Below are 25217 nucleotides of genomic sequence, written 5' to 3'. Positions count from 1 at the left end.
AAGAGGTTGTCCCCGCTTTCCCCCACAAAATTCTTAAAGAATTAGAATTAAAGAATTTAAAAATTTTTCATAAATTATATTCAAATATTAATGCAATGAACACATTTCTCAGAAATGCTAAAGAATCACCCCCCTTTTGATAGTAAACATATTTTCCTAAAATATGATACTATCATGAAACAATTCCTCCAATTCACATCAGTATCTGCTTGTGACTGAGCTACAGTCATGTTGTTCAAGCAGTGCTGTGTCTGGCAAGGTGTGAATGGCTTCTTCCTTACTTCCTTTCAGCAGTGCCAACTGGGTTTCTAAACTGCCTACTGTATCTTCTTAAGCAAATCAAGGTAGCCCATCTTTATTTTGTGTGAGAAGTGACACTGTCTCGCCTTGTGTCCCATCCTTCCACAAGCAAAACAAACAACTCCCTGATCTTTTCTACCTTTCTTCCTTTCACTTCCTTTTCTACCTTTTCTCAATTTCACTATCTGTTCCTTCAAAATGATCTCTTCAGCCTCACAGTTTCTCAATGATGTGAAATAGCCGCTGAGTTGAGAATTTAGCAACTTGTTTTCTGTTTTCATTTCTTCTAATCTTTTCTTAGTTACCTTGTATTTTTCAATTTTTGAATTGAGACATAGCCCACTCGTAGGGGTCATCTGCCTTCTCTATGCCATCAAACATTCCTACTGAGCCATGCTTAGCGATGTATTTAACCATCAACTATTATATTTACAATATATTATTGAATTTTGTTAATCTTTTTAGTATGCTTCTTTTCCTTCACTGACTGAACATTATCTAGTTACTTTAAGATACCTGTTAGTCTAATTATTCACAGCTCCTGTGCTTTGGACGCAAATGAATAAAACAGTCACACTACGTCAGGCTTCTGAAATTAATTGTTCACTGCTTCGGACACGGCCACACTCTGTCAAGCCTTAAATGTCACTACACTTAACTGTTAAAAATGTAACACTGTCACAGTACGTCGGACAAAACCACACTACTTTGGGTTTTATGTTATATTTTTAAAACAGTTTACTTAGCCACAGTATGTCAGGCAAAACCACACTGCTTCAGGCTTTAAACTTCACAGAATCATGTTGCATTGGACTCAAAACTCTATAACACACAATGAAATAAATCTGTGACCACACTGTGTCGGGTCAATTCAGTTACTTTAGAATTTCATCAGAATTATCACACAACAACTAACTCTGAAACTTACAACTCTGTTCAATTACTTTAGAAATAATAGGTCTAATTCAACTCTGCCACCACAACTCTGTTGGGTTGATTCAATTACTTAAGAATCTTAACAGAATTATAACAGACCAACAACACATTTCAGTTACTTTAGAAACTTTAAACTTAAGCAGTTTGCTTCAGTTACTTTAGAAACAACGATTCCAATACAACTCTGCTACTAAAGTTTGTCGGGCTGATCTTGATCAAGATGTTTATGGTTATTGCATCATAGCAGTGACAAAGTACATGTAGTACCTTGGGTTCAATGGAGTCAGAATGAACCCAGAACATCCTAAGTTCAAACCTTTTATACATTTTCAGTTTACTACTCTAAGACTACTAGTCTGTATGTTACTTAAGTTCTGACACCCCTTTGTCTGAGGTGGTTCTCAGTGTCCCACACCTATCCCATTCTACAACTGGTCACCATTTGCTCAGGATGTGATCATCCCAAATGGTCTACAGACAACATAACTGTTGACTTTCTTCTTCTCTATAATAATTAAGCCATTTTGGGAAATGAGCATGATCAAACATATTGTGGAGTGGAAGCTGGGTCAAGGCAGACTATAATTTCTTAAAACAGTGAGGAGTGCTATAGGTGCACAATAATTTATCTTTAAAGAAAACTGCAGATCTCATGTTAAGAGAAAATAATTTGTCAATGACGTGCAAAGTCAGATAATTGTATTTACACTGCAATAAATATAGACCTATATTTTTCCTCTAAAAATAGCTAAAAAATGTTCATTTTATCAGCAAAACTGAATGAGATCAACTCTATTCTAAATGATTATTCTGAGAACTATTTAAAAAAAATGTTGTGGATATTTTGATATATATTTATTCTAAAATATAAGGATACCGGGGGATTTTTAGCAATAAAAATGAATGTGTATGGCACAAATTGCATTTATAGTCCATATCTCATATTTCCTTAATGTCTTGTACCTTTGACACTGTTAAAGATGGTGTCACGTGGATGGGAATATGCATAGAAATGATATGCAGATGAGGTTATGCATAGTAAAACTAGGCATTGTAAGCTCCATATATGATGATTTCGGGGAGGAGTCAGGGTGGAGATGCATGTACGCACAATCTTCCCCTGACTGGATTTTTTGAGCGTACACAAAATCTAGCTTTTGTGCCTATGTACACTTTTAGGATGAAATCTACAGAGAGTTTTATAAATGAGACCAGGTCTCTTTTCGCATCTCTTCCAACACTGTAGGGATATTCCAGCTATCAAGTTGTCGTTTACCATAGAAAATAATTTTAATTCCTCTCTCAGTGGTTTTTAAATACAAACAAAAATCACATTTACAATAACGCACTTGCAGAAAGAAAGGAACAGCATTTAATTTCTAAATTGTCCTGTGCTAGGCTAATGCACATTTGATTATGCTTTACCAACATAAAGCATTTAAAAGGTTTTATTATCTAAGCGGTCAGCCCATTTCAGGTTTCATCCACATGTGTTGCAGAATGATAGAAATTGGCTATAGCATTGCACAGACAAGGTTAGTAAGGAATTTTATTTTTTTTCTTTATCATGCACACATATAGTATTGAAGTCTTGAGGCTATACTTTCAAAATGTGTATGTTTATTTAACAATATAGACTTCCATTGTAATTCCATTTGCGGAAAATTATTTATTTGCTTGTTTTCATAAATTGATGACTTGTATTGATTTCAAACATTACTTTAAATATTCAGATCATAATTTCATACTAATGCTTGTATAAGAACTTTGACAGGGGTAGGTCATAAATAAATACACAAAAGAAAAAATAAAACAAGTGTAAACAACAGCTGCTTTTGTAGCAGGGTGAGGTGCACAGAGGGTGAAATGACAGGGCACCGAGGTAGTGATTTAAAAAGACAAGGTCACGTTTTCATTGGAGCACCCATATAATAGCATATGACAGCTTAATCTTACTACATTTAAAGAGGTTATTATTAGCTAATGTAAAACATCCACTCCATTCCATCAGAAGCACTATTACATGATCGCAGATCTCAGACAAATGCTTAATCTAGCATTTTAAAAGCATGTGCACATCTGTAACAATAACTGTTTTGTTTATGCAATAGCATTAACTGCACTGCATCCTTGCATTTACTCTTTATTCAGTTATCCACAGTGATGTACGAATCCTACAATATTTGCTAGCTTAGTTGCAAAAACAAAGTTTCTCTTAAAATCAAAACCAGTTGGCCTTTTTAATCTGAGTTGTGGTCTATATATGTCACAGCTATAACCTTGGATTGGAGTGTCTGAACATGTTTCTAAGCTCTCAGTGCAAGCCGTGGCATTTCTGTATGCACCCGCTACGAGATGAAAAGTGAGATACAGCGTCTCCAGTTGTTTCTTAGAAGATATCTCTGAGGCCCAGATGGTTTCGTTCGGTAACGCTCTGCACAGCACAGACGCTCAACCCACACGCTACCTTTAACAGCGCGCCTCATCCCCGCTGCCAGACAGAGAGATATTTTCAACCGTTCGGGATCCCTCCACAGTCTTGTTTTATAAACATACACAAACACCCACACCCCTTCCCACATACACATCTGCTCTGACAGCTCTGGCAGCTTCACTCTTCTGGGCTTTAGATGGTTTGTGTGTGTGTGATGGGGGGGTGGCAGCTCTCAGTTTTCTATAAACACAGATAGACCCCCAACATAATCACTTCTCTCTTCTACCACACAGTACATTTGGACTGCACTGCCTGGCTTATATCTGCTCAAAATTGGCTCCACATGATCTACAAGACTGTTGAACAGATGAGTGTAGGGATGAAAGACTACAGGCTTGCTTGGAGAGAGCAAAGATCCAACCTTAGGCCTCCCTTTTAAAGTACTCCTCCATTGACTCGTGAGCAGGATCTATTTGTATGATGGGTGCTAGTATTGAAATATCCCTGGCCTTTATGGCAGTGTTATTTGGCAGAATGCACAGAGAGTTGCTTCTCATTTTTATGGGCATCCTATTAAAACAATCACGCCATAATAAACTCCACAGACAGGTGCACATGCTGATGTGTGTCAATAAACAAAGTCCAAATGCTCTTCCTTTGAGTCGTAACTTCACTATGTCACCCGGCATGTCAGCATGTCACCTGGCGTTGCTGACCGTAGATCTCAATTACAGCACGTTCATAAAGGGCCTTTTTATAATGTGTAATGATGCTGCTGTTGTGCACAGCAAGCCCCTCCTTTAGCAGATGTCTCCTATTTCATTTAATGGGTTACATCATTAATCTAAGTACCTGAAACATCCGGGGATGCAGCTTATCACTAGGAGCACAAGGGAAATTTTAGTCTGTCAGTGGTTGAGATGTGCCCAGCCCTCATATATATAAAAAAAAAAAAAAAAAAAATTAAGATGTGGACAGGACACCAATTCTCTGCTGTGATTGGACACTTTATTTATTTATTTATTTATTTATTTATTTATTTTATATTTTTTAAATATAATAGTGCCTAAATCTAATAATCAGACACTAGTAGTAAATGTTTCACCTTGATTTGTCTCTAAAATAATTTTTTAGGGTAAAACCCATTGCTGCTAATCTCATAGCTTTCTGTGAGGGCACTATGTCTGATTAATTTAAACAGTTGCATTGGATTTCATTAATGTAGGCTACTGGATAGTTTAGGATTAAATGATATTCCAGGAATGATACAGAGGCAAGGAATAAAGCCCTATTTAAGGTTAATGCATGCTTATAATTACTTTGATTCACGTGAGTATAATCTGTCTTTCAACAGTGGACAAAGAACGTCATTTTATGTTGTATGTAAGCTGCATTTCATCTTTTTTAATGTAAAGCCCCAACAGACACCACAGACATCTGTCCATTTTATGCAAGTGCTGAAGAAATAATTTCTGTATGTACATTATGTACTGCACCATAGGACACTGTAAATTATTTTTAAATAGTTGTTTTTCTTTTTTTCAAATTTGACTATCAACCATTTTGCATGTCCCCATTCATCATCATTATAATTGAAGGGGTTACATAGAATTTTAAAAAATGAATTAAATGGATATAATTTTTGTATTATTAATATAGTTTTTAGATATTTGCTCCATTGTGTAGTTTAAAGCAATAGCTGATCTCTATTTTTTTCTCAGTGCTGTCTAGAAGCAATTGAGATGTTATATTTTTCAGGATATCTTTTGAAAAAGGTTTGAAAAGGCATGAGAGTGAGTATGAAAACAGAATTGATTTTTAGGTGAACTGTTCCTTTAGTTTTCCCATTATCACAATTGTACTGTAAAGATAGTACAGCAAAAGAATATCTGTCATGTTTGTACTGTACCATGACTTAAGTACATTTATGTTTTACATTTATAAGTTTTCCTCTGTGCTTCAGCAATGTCATCCCGATGGGGCTTCTTTAACTGCCAGAAAACGGTATTCCCATGCTTGTGGAGATGGATGGTTTAAATATGCCCCATGGTGCAGTTCATATTCCTCTGTGTAGAGGGTTTGACAGATCTCTGTGAGCAACGTTCTGGACCAGAGAAAGGCAAAGTCTACCTCCCTGTGTGCGTGTAAGAGTCCAATTTGAAACAACAAAGAAAAACGATATCTCCTGTTGGAGTCTCCGACTGGAGATCAGCCATATCACTCAGACTCCATCTGTGTTATCTGGGGACAACAAAAGGTTTCAACAGATATGTTATATTGTGGAATAAAGCTTAATCTTTTTTAATCAAGATGTGCTACTTGTCTCTGCATTAGGGATGAGTGGAAAAAGTGTTCTCTATTTCCTGAGCATTAGAGTGGGAAATCTTCATATCCTTCCTTCATATTTTTGGCTATTTGAAATGAAATGCAGGTTTTCAAAGAGTACAGTCCAGCAAATGTCATCCTAGATTTTCATCCGTGATAAAGCACATATCTCCAACCAGACTGCACGTACCAAATCTGCCAAACAGGCATATCGGGGGATTAGAGGAAACAGCAAATACTTCACTGAATATTCTGACTAACAGTTCAATATGGATATTCTATGGAAGAGAGGAAATAATAATTTACACTTTTGCTAACACACACACGCACAAATGCACACATTCTCCCACACTGACACAAGCTGTGAATGTGAGGTGGAAGGTGACTCACTATGTTCGCTGGCAGACAGGAATCCCTGCTGAAGGAAAATCCTGTCTGTGAGGGAGACACATGTATGCATACATAAAGTTCAGACCAAGCCTGCTATATTTTTAGCTTGAGCCCACAACCCAACAATGTCTAAAAATGTGAAATGGACTTTTGCCTGTTTGCTGCCTTTGAAGTCACAGCTCATGTAACTGCAGCATAGTCGCTAGTCCAAGCCAAACAACAGCAACTAAGATGCTGACAAACAGGTTTCTCTTTAGGTATTATAGACCTTCTTAAATCACATATTTATTCTAAAAGTAAGTGTCTGTACAAAGCCCAAAATCAGTATTGGTTGTTTAGCAGGATAAATAAGAGTACAAAACAGTTGTGCGAAAATGTGACTGTGCAAACTTTACTACCACAATGTTTTTGATGATTTTCCATATTTGATGTTATGATTTCATGAGTTATTTGGTTATGCAGATGTTAAGGTGTTCTAAGTGGTTTTAAGCATCTTGCTAGGTGGTAACCTTCCTTCAATGCAAGTCTATGGATTTTTTTGCATCTGTTTTCTTAGGAAACATATAGCACACTTCTTGACATCAAGCTGCACAGTTTGAGGTATTATTCATGTCCACAGAATAAATGATGCAGGACAAGTTGGCCACTGAATAATACTTGGGGATTCCTCAAGCTGACAAAATGCTGTTGTTTACCACACAGATATTTGATGCATTTTTCAAATCAATCCCAGGATGCAGCTGAAGGCCTAAAGGCAAAATCCATGTTTCTTTCTTAAGGCATTGGACAGTGTGTCATCTACATCTCTGTCAGGCTGACAGCTAGGGAATTGTGCGCCGTGTGACTGGCACAGCCCCGAGTCCTGCTTTCCTGCAGTCTGTCAGCTTGTTAGAGAGACCTCACATCTCCTGGCTAGTCAATAATGACTGCTGGATTACTCCTTTAAGACCAGACTGGCCTCAATTTAAAGATCAACAGCTCTTTGGTGGGCAGTGCTGGCTCACAGGAAGTTTATCCACTGAGATCTCCCTCAAGGTCGAGCACTGTGTGGAGTTCTTAGAACGACTTGTGGCTGGTTCATTCACAGAAAACTGTGCCATTTGTGCTAAAAAATTTCAGGATCTTTTTTTTTTTAAATTCATGTTATTTGAAAAGGTTACTGTTGAACTTAGGGAAATAATATTTTCTCACCTCAGAATGTAACAGCCATAGACACTGAGGTACCACCACAGGACAATGTGTTTCCCCCAGTAATACATTTAGTGGTCAGAACATAAGTTTTTTTAATTTATTTTTATGATTATGACGTTTTTGTACAATTACACTACCGTTCAAGTATAAGGTTAATACATGTTTTAGAATATTTTTGAAAGAGTTTCTTATGCTAAGGCTGCAATTTGCAAATTTGAAACACCTGTCTTCTATTTTAACATATTTCAAAATATGATTTATTCTTGTGATCGCGTAACTGAATTTTACAGAAGCCATTACTCCAGTTTTCAGTGTCACATGATCCTTGACAAATACAGTAATATGCTGATTTGGTGCTCAAGAAACATTTCTTATTGCAGTTGAAAATGGTTGCGCTGTGTAGTAGTTTTGTAGCACAATTTTATTTTATTTTTTTAAAGAACAGCATTTATTTAAAATAGTTTTTTTATAAGTTTACAGTAAATGTTTTTACTGTCACTTCTGATTTGTTGAATGCCCAATAGCAGGCCAATATACAGTAAGTAAACAAATTGAAATACTGATATAGGCAGTTTGATCCCTTATCAGTTGGAGGAAATTTTGTCCAAAAAACATTTTTGTAAATTGACACATGCTAACTGGCTGATATTCTAATGAAAATATGCATTTAAAAATAAAATTGTTCTATTCTTCTGTTCTGTTTGAGTTCAGTTGATCAAATAATGTGACTAAGTTTACTATCCTGTTAAATAGATAAGTAGTAAGTCACAGGGACCCACATACTACTCAAATGGCACTGTTTTCAGAGAATGACCCTGCTACAGTAAGAGCGTCCTTCTCAGCCCTCAGTACCAGCTTGTGCCAGTGTGAACTGGACCACAACCAGCCATTCAATCGTAGTGTCTCTCTGTCCTGAGAGCTTTATGCATGATGCATCACTCAGACAAGAGCAACATAAATACTGCAGACACTGAGATATCCTCAACAGGGAAATTGGTTTTTACCAATACTATAGTTGATTTTAGATTCATTATCCTCTCATCTGGTTTGCCAAGAAATGAGGCTTGATTCAAGATTTAGAGCCTACAGTATTAACAGAATTTGCTGTGGGGCTTCACATGATTTTTTTTTTTCTTTTTTTCTGAGTAAACACACAAGAGAGCTGAAGCAGGGACACTTAAAGTGCACTCAGAATCTAGGGACATTGCCTTTCATAGAGCTGGTGTTAAAAATCCACCACACAGCCGAAAGGTCACTCTCTTCAGGGAGGCTGAACGGAGAGTTTTAAGTGCTTGTGGTTAGACTGCTCTTCAAAAGGCAATGGGCTCTTAGCTATTCATCATCGAAAAAAATCTCTCCATAATCAACAAAGAGATGAACGACAGAGAGGAAGGATTAATAGTAGCACTTAAAAAAATATGTGTTTGAATTGGTAATCTATGGCAAGTTCGGCACTGTAAGTCACTGAATGACTGACAAGTATCATTGTGGCATTTCGTATGCTTCCCCAGGCTTGATATCATGCCAAAGAGCTTGCAAAAGTAGAATAATATGCAAATATGAATATTATTGAGGCAGAAATTAATGGTGTGAATTCACACGTCTGCCACCGAAGAGAGTGAACAATATGCTTAAAGCTCCACCCTCATCTCAAATTTTAACAGGAACAAGCAAGTTTATCCGATATGCCTCCTTTTGTTTGCACTGCATTTTAGATGGATTACATAAACACAAAACCGTCAAAAAGCCTCTCGCAGCCCTACCCTATCATTCCTCGTGTTAAGTGAAAAGACACCCATGTCACATGTTGCCAAGAGGCTCATCAGAGCCTGCCGATACAATACATATTTATGGACCATCCATATTTAACAGCATCCTTTCTGTTGTTTGTTTGGTTGAGGAAATTCAGTGAAGCTCATATTATGTAGCTCTCTTTTGATGTTTCAACGTGAGCAGAGATGTGAGGGAAGCTCAATCTTTTCAAGATTAGTAGACTTGATTCAAAGGTTAACATTAACAATTTCCAATTTTTCCCTGTTCAGGAGAAATGGTTTGGCAGGCCAGCACAAGGGAGCCAGCCTGATACGTTTTTGCACGTCTCGCTCCCTTTCTCGGGCTCTGTCTCCCCCTGTCTATTTTTTTGTATTCCTTAACCTTTCTTTTCTCTCACTTCTGTCTCTTCACTCCTTCGCTCTCCCTCTCTTTCCCCCATCTCTGTCACGTCTGCTCTCGGAGAGGGAGGGGTTGATTATCTGTGTCTTAAGTAAATGCCCTTTCTGGCACTGGCCAAGGTCAATTACGGCCACACATTCAAAGCAGAATGAAAGAAAGGGGTGAATCGCAGGTGCAGCAGATAAACTTTTCTTTCAAGCTGCTTTTTCTACCCCTTTTGATCTCATTTACTTCAACTTAACTTTTTCAGTCATTTTATCTGTTTTTAAATGCATATTTGGAGAATTTTTGAAGCATTCTTTTACATTCGTAGGAAATAGTTTTTTCCATGATAGCCTGGTAAAATGCCAGAGGAGTTATATTTAAATTTTTACTTACAGTCCTCTAATTATGTCATAGTAATTCTTAACATGCTTCTACTGAGATCATCAACCCTTCCCATTGCATTGTTTCACACAGTGACTCTTGAAACACGAACAAAAGACCCAATGTATATTCATATTCGAATACTAAAAATACTGATGTCTCTCTTCGACAAAATAAAAAGGAAAGAGGGGAAAAAACTTAATTGCTAGGCAGGAGCCTTTCAAGCGTTACCATGGCTACACGATAGAAAGGTATGTGCTGTTTTAATAGCAGGCTGTGAAAAGGAAAGCTGTCAAGAAAAGAGCATCAGGCAGAAGGCGGTTAAAAGCATGGATTGCCTCTTCCTCATAGTGTTTGCTGCCAGAGAACAAAGTTGGACAGTGTGACACATATCACCTGTCTAATTTGTTGGCTAGGATGCAAAATTAAGTAAAGCTTTCATTGTATTGACTGCCGGCTTTCTTTGTGCCGACCCATGGGAGATGTGTGCAGTCAATAATCAAGTTTAGCAAGCAAAGGAGGCTTAGCCTGCCCTAAAAATACATTTTTTGTATAATTAAGAAGTATATATTTTATAAAGTTTTTTTTTTATTTCTTTTTATATTTATATTTTTTATATTTATATTAATATTTTATATAATTTCTAGCATAGGTGAGAATAAACATGTGGAATCTGCTCTTCTAATATGTAAATTGACCAATCAGAATGGATATGCTTATTATGGAATGTTGTTTGTTTCCAGCAAAAATGCAGCTGAAATATGCTTCTTTTCATATAAATAACCGATCATTATCAACAGTAACCTTTCAACACAACAGGTGGAGTGAGACAATTAAATAACAGTTTTAGAGAGACTTTTAAAGGGGTCATATGATGCGATTTCAGATTTTCCTTTCTCTTTGGAGTGTTACAAGCTCTTGGTGAATAGAAAGATAGTGAACGAATACGCCCTTCACTGAACGAGTTTCATATGAGTCTGAACGAAATCGAGAGATCTTGTCGTTCGTGAACGACTTGAATGATTTGGTACATCTCGTTCGTGAATGAAATGACTGAACTGGTAACCATGTCGTTCGTGAACGAGTTTAATGAATTGATACATCTCGTTCCTGAATGAAATGAATGAGAGTAAACCGGGTCAGTCGGCCATCTGTCAATCTCGCAAAAAGCAAAGCGCAGTTATAGGTACTGTGCACATACGCTTTGTTTTCATATTTAGCATACAGAACATAACTCCACGTTTAATCCCCGATTTATGAATGTGAATATATAATATATGAACTGTCTGATCAAACAATTAAAATGTTAATTATGCAAGAAAACCTCGTGCTTTGTTCATCTGAACAACTTATTTAGACTTTTTTTATTTATTGAATGCGATTATGCACCCATTTTAATAAAGCCAAATCAGTTTTTGTAACAAGTGAATACGTTCGTTGCCTTAAGACAACACATAAGACACTCTTTTTCGCCACCTGCTTGCGTATTTTGTGTAATATGAAGAAATGGTCACTGAACGAATCAGTGAACGAATCTGAACGAATCATTTTGGTGAACGAACTGAAAATGAACGAATCTCTTGAAAGAATCATAATTTCCACCACTACATCACAATATGTTAAGAGGCGTAACATTTCCGTCACATGCTTGAGGCATTTGGCCAATCACAACGCGCTGGATAGCTGGCCAATCACAACACACCTCACTTTTCAGAGCGTTGAGCCTTGTAAAAATCGATGCGTTTCAGAAGGCGGGGCATAGAGGAGAAACAATAATGTACAGTATATGGAAAATAATGTGTTTTTTTAATCTTAAACCGCATAAACACATTTCATTACACAAAATACACAAAATAATGTTCTTTTTAGCAACATCATATGACCCCTTTAAGATTTATCTTGGAATTGGAACATTACTGAAGGATGTCAGTATAACCAAATGACTGCACATATCTGTGATTGTCTATTTAATTATTAGAACATTTTTAATAGAAAGAAAATTATTAATTTAATATGAGTCATTACTGGTTTGTTGTTGTTTCTTCCTTCAAGTGAATAATTTAGTGTATATCTCTTTCTTTTATTATGCATGTATTTATTTATTTTACTTACTTACTTACTTTAGTCAGTCAATTTAGTGCAGTTTTATCATACTCAAAACTTCTGAGTGTCATTAAAGAAGTCCAGGCTTTGTTTTAAGACACGTCTTTGTGAATCAGGGGTTTTTATACATTCTCTACATCACAGTAATCAAGTTCAAAAGGCTGCAAAGTTGCTACGATGAAAGAAAATTTGAAACTCATCTTCAAAATCATTAGTACAAACAAACTTTTTTTCCTAGTTTGAGTCATTAAGTTGAATAATTAAGAAGTGACTAATTCTGTCTGTGGTCTTGATGATTCCTCTCATATTAAAATACACTTTACAATACCAAATGCATTGTTTCTTTTTGAAAACGTTCAGAAAGTAGTTTAGTTTTGGCAGAATGAATGAAATGTTTATATTGTTCAGTGTGTTATGAATTTTAAGGTGTGAAAGTTTATTCTAAATGAAGTGTAAATTTGTCATTGGATACTGATTTATTTATCGAATAATCTTAACATTATATGAGGAAAAGAAAACCTTCAAGACCATAAAGAGTTGGCTGCCTTTGAAAAGTAACATTAAAGGGAATAAGGCTACAGTGGCACATGAGTTTGCTGTAGTTGTCAGATGTGATTAACATTTTGTGTTCACTGTTGATAACTAATTTAACTCGTCTTAGCTCTTTTGTGTAATAATAATGGCTTATAAACAGTTAAACTTTCACGTTTCTGTGCTGTAAAAATCACCAGTTGGTAGGATCTGGTTTGTTTTAAGGCCCTTGGTTAGCATGCAGTCAATGAAGTAAGCTGTTAGTGTTTAATCAAGGGTGCAAGAGAGCCCTCCAAAACACATCCAAGTCCAACTCCCTTACATAATGCAATTTCATCCCATTTATTCTGCCACTGCATCTGACTAACATGCCACTTAGTTCCTGTCTTCACTCCTTTTCTAACCTGGGGTTGACAAGAAACGATTTAACAGAGAAATAATAGGCAGGAAGGAGTTCTGTGGAAATGTTTTTCTCTCAGCTGAAAATAAAACAATAGGGCTCCAATTTTGCTCAATTTAACACATTTGTAGCAATATTTGTCCAACATTTGCTGGGTTTTAATATCTTTTTGAAAAGAGACTGGGAGAAAGTGGGTTCAACTTATATTAATATATATTATAGGGGTTTAAATTTTTTGATTAACTGACTTTTTAAAATATAGGATATATTAAATCTCATATTCAACAGAATTATTTTCACAAGAGAGTATTTCGGAAGTGCTTTGCTGTAAAATCTGCCTCATCTGTCATTTAGAAGGGACTTTTAGAACAGACACATATTTATATGTTTAGAACTTGCAGTCTTATTCAGATATGAGGTCTTTAATGTGTAGTTTAATGATGGGTGTTAATGGAACTTGTAGATTTATAAATGATAGTTTTGATGCTATTTACCAATAGAGAGAAGTGCTCCTAGGATTATTGAAGTGGTGGAGTTATTGAATTGACAGCAAGCCTGGAAGATTTAATCAATGCAGCAATTTGCAGGGTAATGCAACATACACACAGTGTTTACAGGCGGCACCAAATAATGGGTCATACAGAGGAGATGGATAGCTTTCACTGGCTAAATCATTTTGAAGAAGACCATATTTCAATTAAATCACTGAAAATGAAGTATATATATATATATATATATATATATATATATATATATATATATATATATATATATATATGTATATATATATATATATATATATATATATATATATATATATATATATATGTTTTTAGTAAATCATTAAAAGTGAATTGTTGTTATAATGTTATAATTCTCATTGTAAGTCGCTTTGGATAAAAGCGTCTGCTACATGACTAAATGTAAATGTAATGAGTATTTTAATTATTTTAGTGATAATGCAATGTGACATTCAGCGTCTCAAAATAGTTTCAAGTCTCAAAATAAATGAAACAGAACCACACCACTGAATAACCACTTGAATTACCTTCATTTTTTTTTAAGATCTCTGTTTCACAACTCCGTGTGACAGCTGTGCCATTTTTATTTTAATTGATTGATTTATCTGATGGAGTCTTGTGTTCTGGATAAGGAAGTGTGAGATGTTTAGGAAAATATGGGACATTTTAATCAGATTACAGCTTTAGTTTCCATAGAGAGAAAACCATGTTCCTTTGAACTTCTCATTTAAAAAAATTATGTTTAGATTTAATATTTATAGATAATGTTTACTGCTCCTGTTAGATCCACAGTCTCACATGATCCCAGACTTTTCAAATGAACTGCAAAATGAAATGTTGTGGAGCCAAATGAAGTGTATATCCACTTCATGTCAAAAGTGTACAGCATGCCCACAATTTTCTCCAAGTTACTTTTTAGGTGTGGAATCAGATGTACTGATAATATGGTAAAGAAGAGGTTGGAATTTCCTCTTGCCAAAGTGTGGATTGTGCAATTGGATATGGATATTTGAAGAAAATAATAGACTTAGCATGACTGAGCATGGCACCTGGAGTGAAGGTGAAAGTAGGGATTAATTTGTCATGAGTGAATATCACAATTTGTCTTGGGGCCAATTATTTTGTCTGTATGCTCGTTCAGGTATCAGCAGACAGACCTGCAGTGTCTGCCTACAGATTAGACCTCAGGCATATCACCATCCATACAGAGTAATAGGAAAATATACAGGAATTTGAATGTTATTTTAAGAAGTCTCTGTGTTCTGTTACCAAATTTACTGTTTCTATTCTGTTAATTAAATGTACCAAAACTCCAAATACCAATGTACTGTCTGTCCAACTGTATAAACATACAAATGTTATTCAGAGTGGACACCATACTGTATTTAGTGAATGAATGGAAACAAAGCTGTGAGGGACAGAAGTGCAATCTGTTCGTATAGGTCTTCTGATTGATAGAAAATGTCCCTCACTGCCAAATTAAATATTGAGTTTATTGTGACTTAAAACTGTATGTTATAAATCACTGTTTTCCAATCCTGAGGTTTCAAATGCTTAGGGATTTGTGATGGAACTGGAGGAGGGCTGTAAGATGCAATAGAAATGGCAATGCTAAATTGCTACATTATTAATATTATTTAGAATAATAAATAATTAAGGGGTGTTCTTATTGTATAGAATTAGGTAAAACAGATAAAGTAATTTCAGTTATTCATGTGATAATAAATTTCAGTTATTCATATGAAATGTTTATTGAACCCTTTTTTAAACTCTAAATCTCACACAGAATTTCCCACCGCTTTTGTGTGACGCCATCCTCTTGTGTCTCCCTTTCTTACAGGAACTGTTTACGCCGGAATGCAAGTTTAAAGAGTCTGTGTTTGAAAACTACTATGTGATCTACTCATCCATGCTGTATAGGCAGCAGGAGTCGGGGAGAGCATGGTTCCTTGGCTTAAATAAAGATGGCCAGGCCATGAAGGGGAACCGGGTGAAGAAAACTAAACCAGCTGCTCACTTCCTGCCCAAGCCATTAGAAGGTAAAGCATGCTCTAAAAGCCTCAAGAGAACAGTTAACATCCAGGTCACTGTGACACTGGCAGAATGGTAATGAAGTGCACCCTGAGAGATATGCTTTTGCTTGATGCCTTTTTACAGTTTTTCTCAAATGCTCTACACATTTTTTCAAACTAAGGTCAAAGGTTTCAAAACAAGGAACACAGTCATCCAAACACTTTTCCAAAACAGGTTGTACATTTTCATCGCGTTAATACAAATGACAACATACATCATTTTTATTGAGAACCCACTCACAAAAAATCTCCAGTCCAAGGTTCATGTTTTCAAAGCGTTTAATACAAACAACTACAGAGATGGAGGAGGTAGAAGAAGATAAGAGAGGATAGGAAGAAGAGATAAAGATGAGAGAGTAAGAGTAAAGGAGGAAGACAGATGATGGGAGAAGAATAGGAGAAGATGTAGGATAAGTAGAGGAGAGGAGGAAGACTTTGAAAGAGTTGAGGGAAGAGCAAGAAGAAATGATGTAAGAGGAGGGTGAGAAGAAAGGAAGGGGACAGCAGTCTCAAATGAGATGAGAGACAGTCTAATTGACACTGAATCACAGTTTCTTGATAGAGGCCAGACAGAGTTCAGCATAATGTGAGCAGATCTGCACTGACTCAAGAAAACCAAGAAAATAGGGAGAAATGTCAATGGTCAGTGATGACCCAACATCACCATCTGTGCTGTGCTCTCATTGGGCTATACAACATCCGTGCCAGGTGTGAATTAAACATCTTCACCATTACTTCCTTAGATGCAGAGCTTGAGTTGATGTGAAAATACTATATATATATATATATATATATATATATATATATATATATATATATATATATATATATATATATATATATATATATATATATATATATATTACAGATTAGGGCTGTCACAATATTAGATTTTTCTCACCATGGTTATTGTGGCCAAAAGAATTCACAGAATCAATATATCATGATATCTATAGAAACCTTGGGGAATCAGTCAAATGTATTTTTACTTTGTTTTTTTAGTTTTTCTTTTTACCCAATGAGCATAAGGATACTGATAAACACAGGGCACATGCATTTTCACTTCTTTTTCAGGTCACAGCTGACCTGAGACTTTCTCTGTCTTCTTTGAAGCTCTCTATGAAATAACAAGAGAAAATACTGTCAATTTCAACAGTACGATGAATAAATATTAAAATCAAAATTGATACTTTAACCTGTTAACTTGCGTATCCGTATTTTAATCTCTTTAACCTATCATTGAGCTGGTGCCAATGCAGTCACGCAGTTAACACACTTCTAATTCAGTATTAATGTGCGGCCGCAGATGAGGCATTAATTTGCAGTAGATCTTGAAAACCAAAGAAATAATAGTGCGCCGCAGATGAGGCATTGCCTATGGCAATGTGGTCTCCAGCAAATCACGCATTTAACATTAAAGTATTAATGTGCGGCCGCAGATGAGGCATTAATGTAGCAATGTGGTCGCTCAGTTTTTCTAGATTTGTTTTAATCGTATAGTAGATTTGAACAAAGAAATCAAGTGCTGCGCACATGGATTGGCCTTGACTTGATTGCAAATGCAATTACAAAAATTAGTCAAGTAGAGAAAATGCAGTACTTATTAAAAGAATCACCCCTTTATTTAAAAATATGAACACAGGAAACCGCTGTTAACAGGTTAATGTAATGTTTCCCATTCCATGACTAGTAAAATAATGGCAACTTACTGTCTGTATGCATGGTTCTTCTCGGAGTAGTGCGGCCGCGCGCTGCATCTTCTTGTTTGACAGGGGTCAGCATTAAGGCACAATACTGCCACCTGGGAGGTCAACCAGGTACTGGTGCTGGAGTAGGCTATTTGTGTGTCGTGTTATCATAAGTGTCCTGTTCATTTTAAATATTGTTGTTATCGCCAATACTGGTATATCGTCACACCCTAAATTAACACAATGTTGATATTTCATGATTTGAATATTACGGTTATCGTCAATATTACTTGATTAACACGATGTTGATATTTCATGATTTGAATCTCACGGTTTTGTCAATTGCGCATATATATATATATATATATATACATATATATACATATATATATATATATATATATGTATATATATTAATGCTGTCAATCGATTAAAAAAATTAACTAATTAATCGCACATTTTTTCTGAAATTAATCGCGATTAATCCCACCTAACATTAAAGTTTTTAAATATACTCATTCAATCTTCAAATTAATGTACAAACAACGTTTTGTTTTTGTTTTTTCTTTTTTTTTCTTCATTTTTTTATATTTGTTTAATGCCATCTTTTTTCAATGACTGAAGGCCAGTATCAATGATACCAATACTGATTTCTCTATAAATTGCCCCCACAGACTATAGCCATTCAACATTACAGTATAACTGAGAACTATCAATTTTAACATTCATTAGACTTTAAAAAATAACTTCTAATTTAAGTGAACTTAAAACAATCTTCACATAAACCCATTATAATAAATGTCATATTTACCTATACCCTTCAGCAGAAATATACATAAATCGAAGTTATCAAACACTGAATTCTGAATTAAACAGATGAATCCTTAAAGCTATAAAAGTTATTTTCTCTTTTTTCTTTGTCCTTTGATTAATATACATCACAGCAGCTGGTTATTAGGTTGTTTTGGCTGCTATTTCTGCTGCTGCTGAACGTGACGCAGATCTGACGCACATCATATTTTCTTTCAACTTTTTTTTTTACCTTTTCTGACCCAATTCAGGTCTTAAAGTCTCTATTAATTAGCTGACGAGTAAAATCGGGTGTGTTAGATGAGTGAGATTTTGAAAACCATTTCAGAGACATTTTCTTAAATGTGACTCATATAAAATATATTAAAAATCCTCATATTGTTCAAATACTGTATGATTTTGTAACATAACAGGATGTCCAGACTGCTCTTTACCATGACAGTGAAACATTTGGCTTTATATCCCCGTTATCTGAATACATAATGATTTACAACTCAAACATTATTTCACAGCACCACATATCCAAGACCCACCTTCGTACCATAATGATGGACAACCTGTCCTTTCAAATATTCCTTACAGCTCCTTTATGGCCACACTGTAAAATGTGTCTGGCTAGCGTGAGATTGATGCATTATGTACGGTTTGAGGTGTAATTTGCAATGATGTGTGGCCCGTTTCTGTCTGTGCAATGCTTTATTGCCATGTACAGATGCGCACATTTTAGACCAGTCTCTCATACTGTTATGTGTTCATTATTTTCTCGGCTAATACCACAACACCGGCCAGCAACCCGTAATGTAGCGGCACTGCTAAGAATACAGTAAGTCTGAACTGACGGGAAGCAGTGAACCTAGTCAAATGTATCCTGAGAGATCAGACCATCCTCCCATCACAACTAAGGAAAGGATGCAGCCCTGCTGACAGCTTGCCCACACTTTGACAAACTTGCACATGTCCTGTCAGAGTTTCCCTAATGAATGTTGTCTTTTTAGCCAAGTTTCAGGTTTGGAAATGAGAATGAGTTGGGAGAAACTTTTCTAGATGTAATTATACGCAGATTTCAGTCAAGCCCCCAAAATAATTTCCAATAAGAGAGACAGATGGGGCGGCTGCGGTTACCTGGCTGACTCTTGCCTTCTCTGATGTCTTTTGCAGTCGCTATGTACCGAGAGCCATCATTGCATGACGTGGGGGAGACAGTGCCCAAACCTGCCGTGCCTCCCAGTAAAAGCACAGAGCTGGCCGTCATGAATGGAGGCAAACCTGTCAGCAAGGAAACCAAGCCCACCACATAGCCAGACCCCATCTTGGCCATGCTTAACCCCAGAGAGCCGTGCTCCTTTTGTCAGACTCTCCATGTTTGTGGATCAGATCCAGGCATCCTTTGCTCTCTCCTCCCCATTCCCTCTACCCTCTTCATTCCTCTGACTGTTCCGATCTAATTCAACGACGGACTGGCTCCGGAAGAGTGATCAGCTGTGCACGTAAGAGGATGCGACTGGATAAACCAGCTAAACTTTCACCATGGAATGCCCTAACTGATATGGAATGCCTATTGACATACAATAAAGCCAATGTTTTTTCTGTAATCGAGACAATCCACAAGAATGAAATTGTGTACTGCAGGCGCTTGCGTGATGGTTATTTTGCCTGCTAACAGTCACCCGTTATAACCCTTTTCTTGAACCCTGTCGCAGCAGATCTATTTTCTATATACACAGTAACACCAGCTACGCTCTGGGGTAATACTGTAAAGATATACATATATATGGACTGGAATCCACAATTTTTTTTTTTTTAATCAAGTACGCTCTTGTGTCTCCTCCTTTCTAGGTGTCCCCCCAGTCTCTGAAGCTCAAAGTTCCAAATCTTTACCTTTTGTCGGTTACTTATGAAATTTGTTGTCGGGGCAATGTTCGATGCGTTCCGGTGTGCATTCATTCAAACACAACAAGGGATTTGCACAAGTCCCTTCACAATGTTTATGGTCAGTGCTCATGTCTTCTCATTCTTGTAATGTCTAGAAAGGGACACAAGTATACTTAGACAGCAAATGCCAGTGAGTGCATTAGTCACACCTGCAGCAGTCCAACACAAGGAGCTGGCATGTGCTGGGGAAGGTGTATAGAGTACTTATCAAATCTAGTATGGTGCAAATTGGTTTCAGCCCCAGTCTCTAGGTGAATTTCCACTTTTCTTTGCTCTTAATTTAGAGCGTGGGCTCTAGGAATATCTATAGGCCTTACAGGCCTCTGGTCAAGGCCTCTCTTTGACATGCTGACTCCTCTGAACTGTGGGCTAGTTCTGGCTAGCACATTAAATGTGACGAGAGTGGCAGCCGTAGAGAAAAACAGTCTACTTCAGGCCTGGGTGGTTAAATGGCTCAATGTAAGTAGGCACCATTACTATTGGCTGTACATCCATTTTGTTCAGCAAAGGCATGGCCAAGGTTAGTATTACTGTACGTTCTGTTCTTGCAACGCTGACGCAGTGCAAGAAATGGCTTCTATAACAATGTTTTCACTGTATACAAATAAAACAAAAATCTAAAAAAAATAAAATAAAAAAAAATAATAGATTTTTAACTACCAGATATTAGGATTCTAAAATGAGAGGGGTTTTTTTATATCTGAGTGTGGAGTGTAGTGTTGTTTTTATTATGCCTGTGATGACCTCTAACCCAGCATGCAAAAACATGTACCCAGTCTGTGCTGGGTTAAAGGTGCCTCATGCCCCAGACAAACTCAGACACACAAACACACACACACACACACACACGCACACACACACACACACACACACACACAAACAAACAAACAGATTCAGAAGGAAGCAATTTGTTCAAAAAAAAAAAAAAGGTTGTTGTTAAAGTATTTTTTCAGGAGGAATCCAGCCAAACAATTTCAATAACTCAGAGGATGGCGGTCCTCTTCGGTTTTTGTCCTCACTGTGACTAGGGTTCATCACAAAGAACAGTTGTCTCGACTTTTCATCGTCTCGATTCAAACTTTAAGAGATTCCAAATGATGTCCTTCACTTCGATTGTTCATTTAGTACAAGACCGGGGTACCTATTACTAATCACCTGCATGCGTTTTCTTAAGGACCAAAGTATGGGATGGCTAGAAATGTCTAAAGCTAGTTTGAGGCATAGGGCTACACTGAATGGGCATGATTATACACTGCCCATCCAAAAAATTTGCTTAGTTAAATCCAGGTGGTGACTTTTTTTTTGGACGGGCAGTGTATAAGGCTCTCTCATACTCTGGATTGAGACCATTGCACTTTGCGTTTATAATAGTCATCTACTCACATCTACTTAGGATTTAAATGATTAGCCAATTATCAGCCGAGTTGACATGAAGCCTGTCTTGCTTTAACAGTTTTCATAGTTTGAATGAATACCGTTTAGAATGTTATGAAGTAGACCGTGGCTATGCTGCTAAAAACAAATATATTCTATACTTCATTTGAAGACCTGTATTTTCATTTATTGGGATTTTGAGCTAGTTTCATATTAGAGATGTTCAAGCACATTAGACTTAAATATTTGTCTGTACAAAGCCAAATTTAATGCTAGAATGAGATTGCAATACTATACAGGAAAAGTAGCTTCATATTTGAAATCAGTTTGAGGCTGGTGTCCCACTTCCACACGAAACAAATCACTCACTACAATGAGCTCTACATGCTGGGCTACAGCTGCCCTGCAGACCAGTGAACTGGTTTTACGAAGGTTGAATTTATTTTTGTAAGTGACTGGTGAGTATGTGTGCATTTGTTAGTACGTTCAATTGTTTTTTCCTCTTTCAAATGTCCGTGTTCGTTTCCTTCCAATCAGGTCGTGCGTGACGTCGTTAAATCGTAATGAGGAGCAATCGATGAACAATTGATCATTTCTGTGTTTTCTCCGTATTTCTGATTTTCAGTGGTGAAGGAAGGTCTCCATTGTCTGTTGACTGGTTTTGAACCTTGATTTGACAGTTACTTCATCTGTTGCATGGGAAGAGGGTGGCATATATGAACTGCATGTCGTAGGCTATGTGTATCATGGACTGTTGGTATGTTCTGCTAATTTTACATACATATATGCAAAGAGTTTGTCTGCACTGTACAGTTTGTGTTTGTTGTATACACAGATACAACATATTGAATAAAATATTTATATAAAGGTGTACTGAAATCTCTCTAACCAATTTGATGTGATATTTGTGCGAGATATATATATATATATATATATATATATATATATATATATATATATATATACACACACACAAATATATTAACATGTAATGGGGTGTCAGTCATCCTTATCCTGGTTTTTATTTATGCTAATTACCTTGGTCAATGTAATTTACCTTCAACATGGGCACCTTTTTTTTTTAACAATTTCATTAACATAAACAGTAATATTTTGACAAGAAACAATTTGAGATTTGTTTAAAAAAAAAAGAGATTTCTCATTCAGAGCATGGTAAATTTATTGGCATCAGGCTGTTTACATCTTTTGTCACATGGAACTTACCGTACATAAAATAGGGTCATAAAAACATTGCACACAAGCAGTGCTCTGAAAAACAGCAACCTGAATAATAATAAAATGCTCTTACTTGTTTATTGGACATTTGCATGGATCCTTTCCTTTTAGTGCTTATGTGTCAGTCAATAGTCTATTTAAGCATTATTATACACAATTTTCATATATATATATATATATATATTTATATTGGAAACTAAAGAGGATTATAGATGTCGTCTCCCATAGCTGTTTTATGTGAATATAATAGAATTTAAACAACAATGCTTTAAGAAAATTTAAATGCTGCTATATTGCACAGATCTCTAAAATCAATTTGCCTTTGTTTGCTGTTGGTGCAGCCGCTCTTTTCTTGTCTTGATTGACAACAGAAATAGTCTTTAAGTGTCTACCAGGGGTTAATTCTCCTCTCCAACCCAGATTTCACAGGCGTTTCCGGTCCAGCCATCCCAGCAGTCACAATTTCCGCAGTTGCACACGCCGTTCCCTGGAACAGAAGTTGAGAGGAGAGACAGAACTGAGAAACCCAGATCATCACTCTCCAAGTCTTGACATGTTTTCTTTCTTCACAACCCCTTGGCAGAATGTGCGAAGGGAAACCAAGTACAAATGCAAGTTTTGGAGCCACTTTCTCTGGGGTCCTGTCTATTCAGTTCAGATTCAGTCCATGTAGTGGCACTGGTATGATTACATAATAGAATTAATAAAAATGTATACTAACTTTTATTTTTTAATGTGCTGGGCAACGATTAATCACATTCAAAATAAAAGTTTTTGTTTATATAATATATGTGTATGTACTGTGTATATTTATTATGTATATATATAGACACACATACAGTATATTTTTAAAAAATATTCACATGAATTACATGTATATATTTATATGCATATAATTTATATGTACTGTATATAAATATATTTCATATATAAACCTAACATTTTTCTTAAAGGGGTCATCGGATGCCCATTTTCCACAAGTCAATATGTATTTTCAGGGTCTTGATGAAAAGTCTATAACATAATTTAGTTAAAATTTCTCAATGGTAGTGTAAAAAACACTTTAACCACGTCAAAAACAGTTCTTTTTAGAGCAAGACGTTTTGTAGCATTTTCCTTTAAATGTTAATGAGCTCTGCTAACCCCGCCCCCTCTTCCAAGCCGTTGAAACTGTTTACTTTAGCCGCATTCATTGTGAAACAGGCTAATTAGCACATTATTAGGAAAGGCGATTTGCAAAGATTCATTAAAAAAACCTTATACTCACTTTTTCTGTTGGTGAAGCTGGATCACAAATGGTTCGCACAAACATAGACACATTTAGGCAGATTTGGGGCGCATTCCCTTCAGAAACAAATGTAATCCACAGCAAATGAAGACTGCTATGTTCATTATTACATCCAACAACAAAACACCTCAATCGCTTAGGAGACATTCTTGTCTACATCTGCTCCAGTGGTGAAACAATATAGCGGAATGATGAAAGCTCACTCAGGGCGGGTCTAAGGTAAGACGCCAGTCCAGTCTGTGCTGAAACGCTACTGTCAATCAATCTATCGTGGGAGGGGCCTGTCTGTGTGATGTCACAAAGATGGGCATCTGAGTTCGGCTCGATTTGAGGAAGGGGTAAATATCTTAGATTAAAAAAAAAAACACTTGAGCTTGATTTTTATCATTACACAGTGGTAATGTACACACACTGCCAACACACATTTCAGTTCAAACAACTTGTAAAAGTGCATGTAGCATCCGATGACCCGTTTAAATATGTACATGCATGTTTGTGTATTTATATACATAATAACTATACACAGTACACACACATATATTATGTACACAATAAATTAGATTTTGGATGTGATTAATCGTTGCCCAGTACTATTTATATTGAATATAAAATATTTCTAACAACTTAGCTTTTTATCGTGCTCTCTCACATGGTATAATTGGGTCTACATGGAAATTTACAGGTGCCATTTGACAGTCCTTGGGATCAAAATGTTTGAAAACCCTTGCATTAGATTATTATCTAATGAAACACATTCTCTTAGAAACATGCTAATGTAAAAGTCTAATGCATGTAGTAGAGTGTACGGCAAAAAATTCCATATTAATGTATACAGAGTGTCTAACATTTTCTGCAGCCACTTTAAAGGAGGGAATTTACACATAGGATACACAGTTCCATAGGTTCGGTCAATGAAGTGGGCTGCATTTGTCAATCAGCGGAGGCGATGTTGTTTACATAAGCTGTTAGAAGAATGTATGCTGCATGTGACAGCAGCTTTTGCTCAGAAGAAAGCTTGAGAGCCGTATATTGTATCAGTGCCCAAAACCGTTGGAATTCGCATCTGCTGTGCATGAAATTAAGCTCCGGCTTTCCCTAATACATTGAATTTTCCACAGCGCTCATCAGTTGCGGGTGTAATGAGAATA

General features: G+C 36.3%; 2 protein-coding genes across 5 annotated transcripts in view; one reads left to right on the top strand and one right to left on the bottom strand.

Annotated features, from left to right (window-relative positions):
- LOC109101751 (fibroblast growth factor 14-like) overlaps positions 1–20858 on the top strand; it is a 119502-nt gene extending 98644 nt beyond the window's left edge. For all 4 annotated transcript variants that reach the window (XM_042731433.1, XM_042731432.1, XM_042731434.1 and 1 more), the window contains 2 exons: positions 15510–15708; positions 19398–20858. In XM_042731433.1, the coding sequence (XP_042587367.1) occupies positions 15510–15708; positions 19398–19537 (339 nt within the window). In that variant the 3' untranslated portion in view covers positions 19538–20858. The remainder of the gene's footprint in view (positions 1–15509; positions 15709–19397) is intronic.
- Positions 20859–22707: 1849 nt separating this feature from the next.
- The window catches only part of LOC109063769 (integrin beta-like protein 1), a 57111-nt gene continuing 54601 nt past the window's right edge, over positions 22708–25217 (bottom strand). Inside the window, exon 11 of the mRNA XM_042731429.1 lies at positions 22708–23268. Within this exon, the coding sequence (XP_042587363.1) occupies positions 23180–23268 (89 nt within the window). The 3' untranslated portion in view covers positions 22708–23179. The remainder of the gene's footprint in view (positions 23269–25217) is intronic.

Source organism: Cyprinus carpio, chromosome B9 (assembly GCF_018340385.1).
Source record: "Cyprinus carpio isolate SPL01 chromosome B9, ASM1834038v1, whole genome shotgun sequence".
NCBI classification, from domain to species: domain Eukaryota; kingdom Metazoa; phylum Chordata; class Actinopteri; order Cypriniformes; family Cyprinidae; genus Cyprinus; species Cyprinus carpio.
Note: the sequence above shows the minus strand (reverse complement) of the source record. Positions and strands in the feature narration are given on the sequence as shown.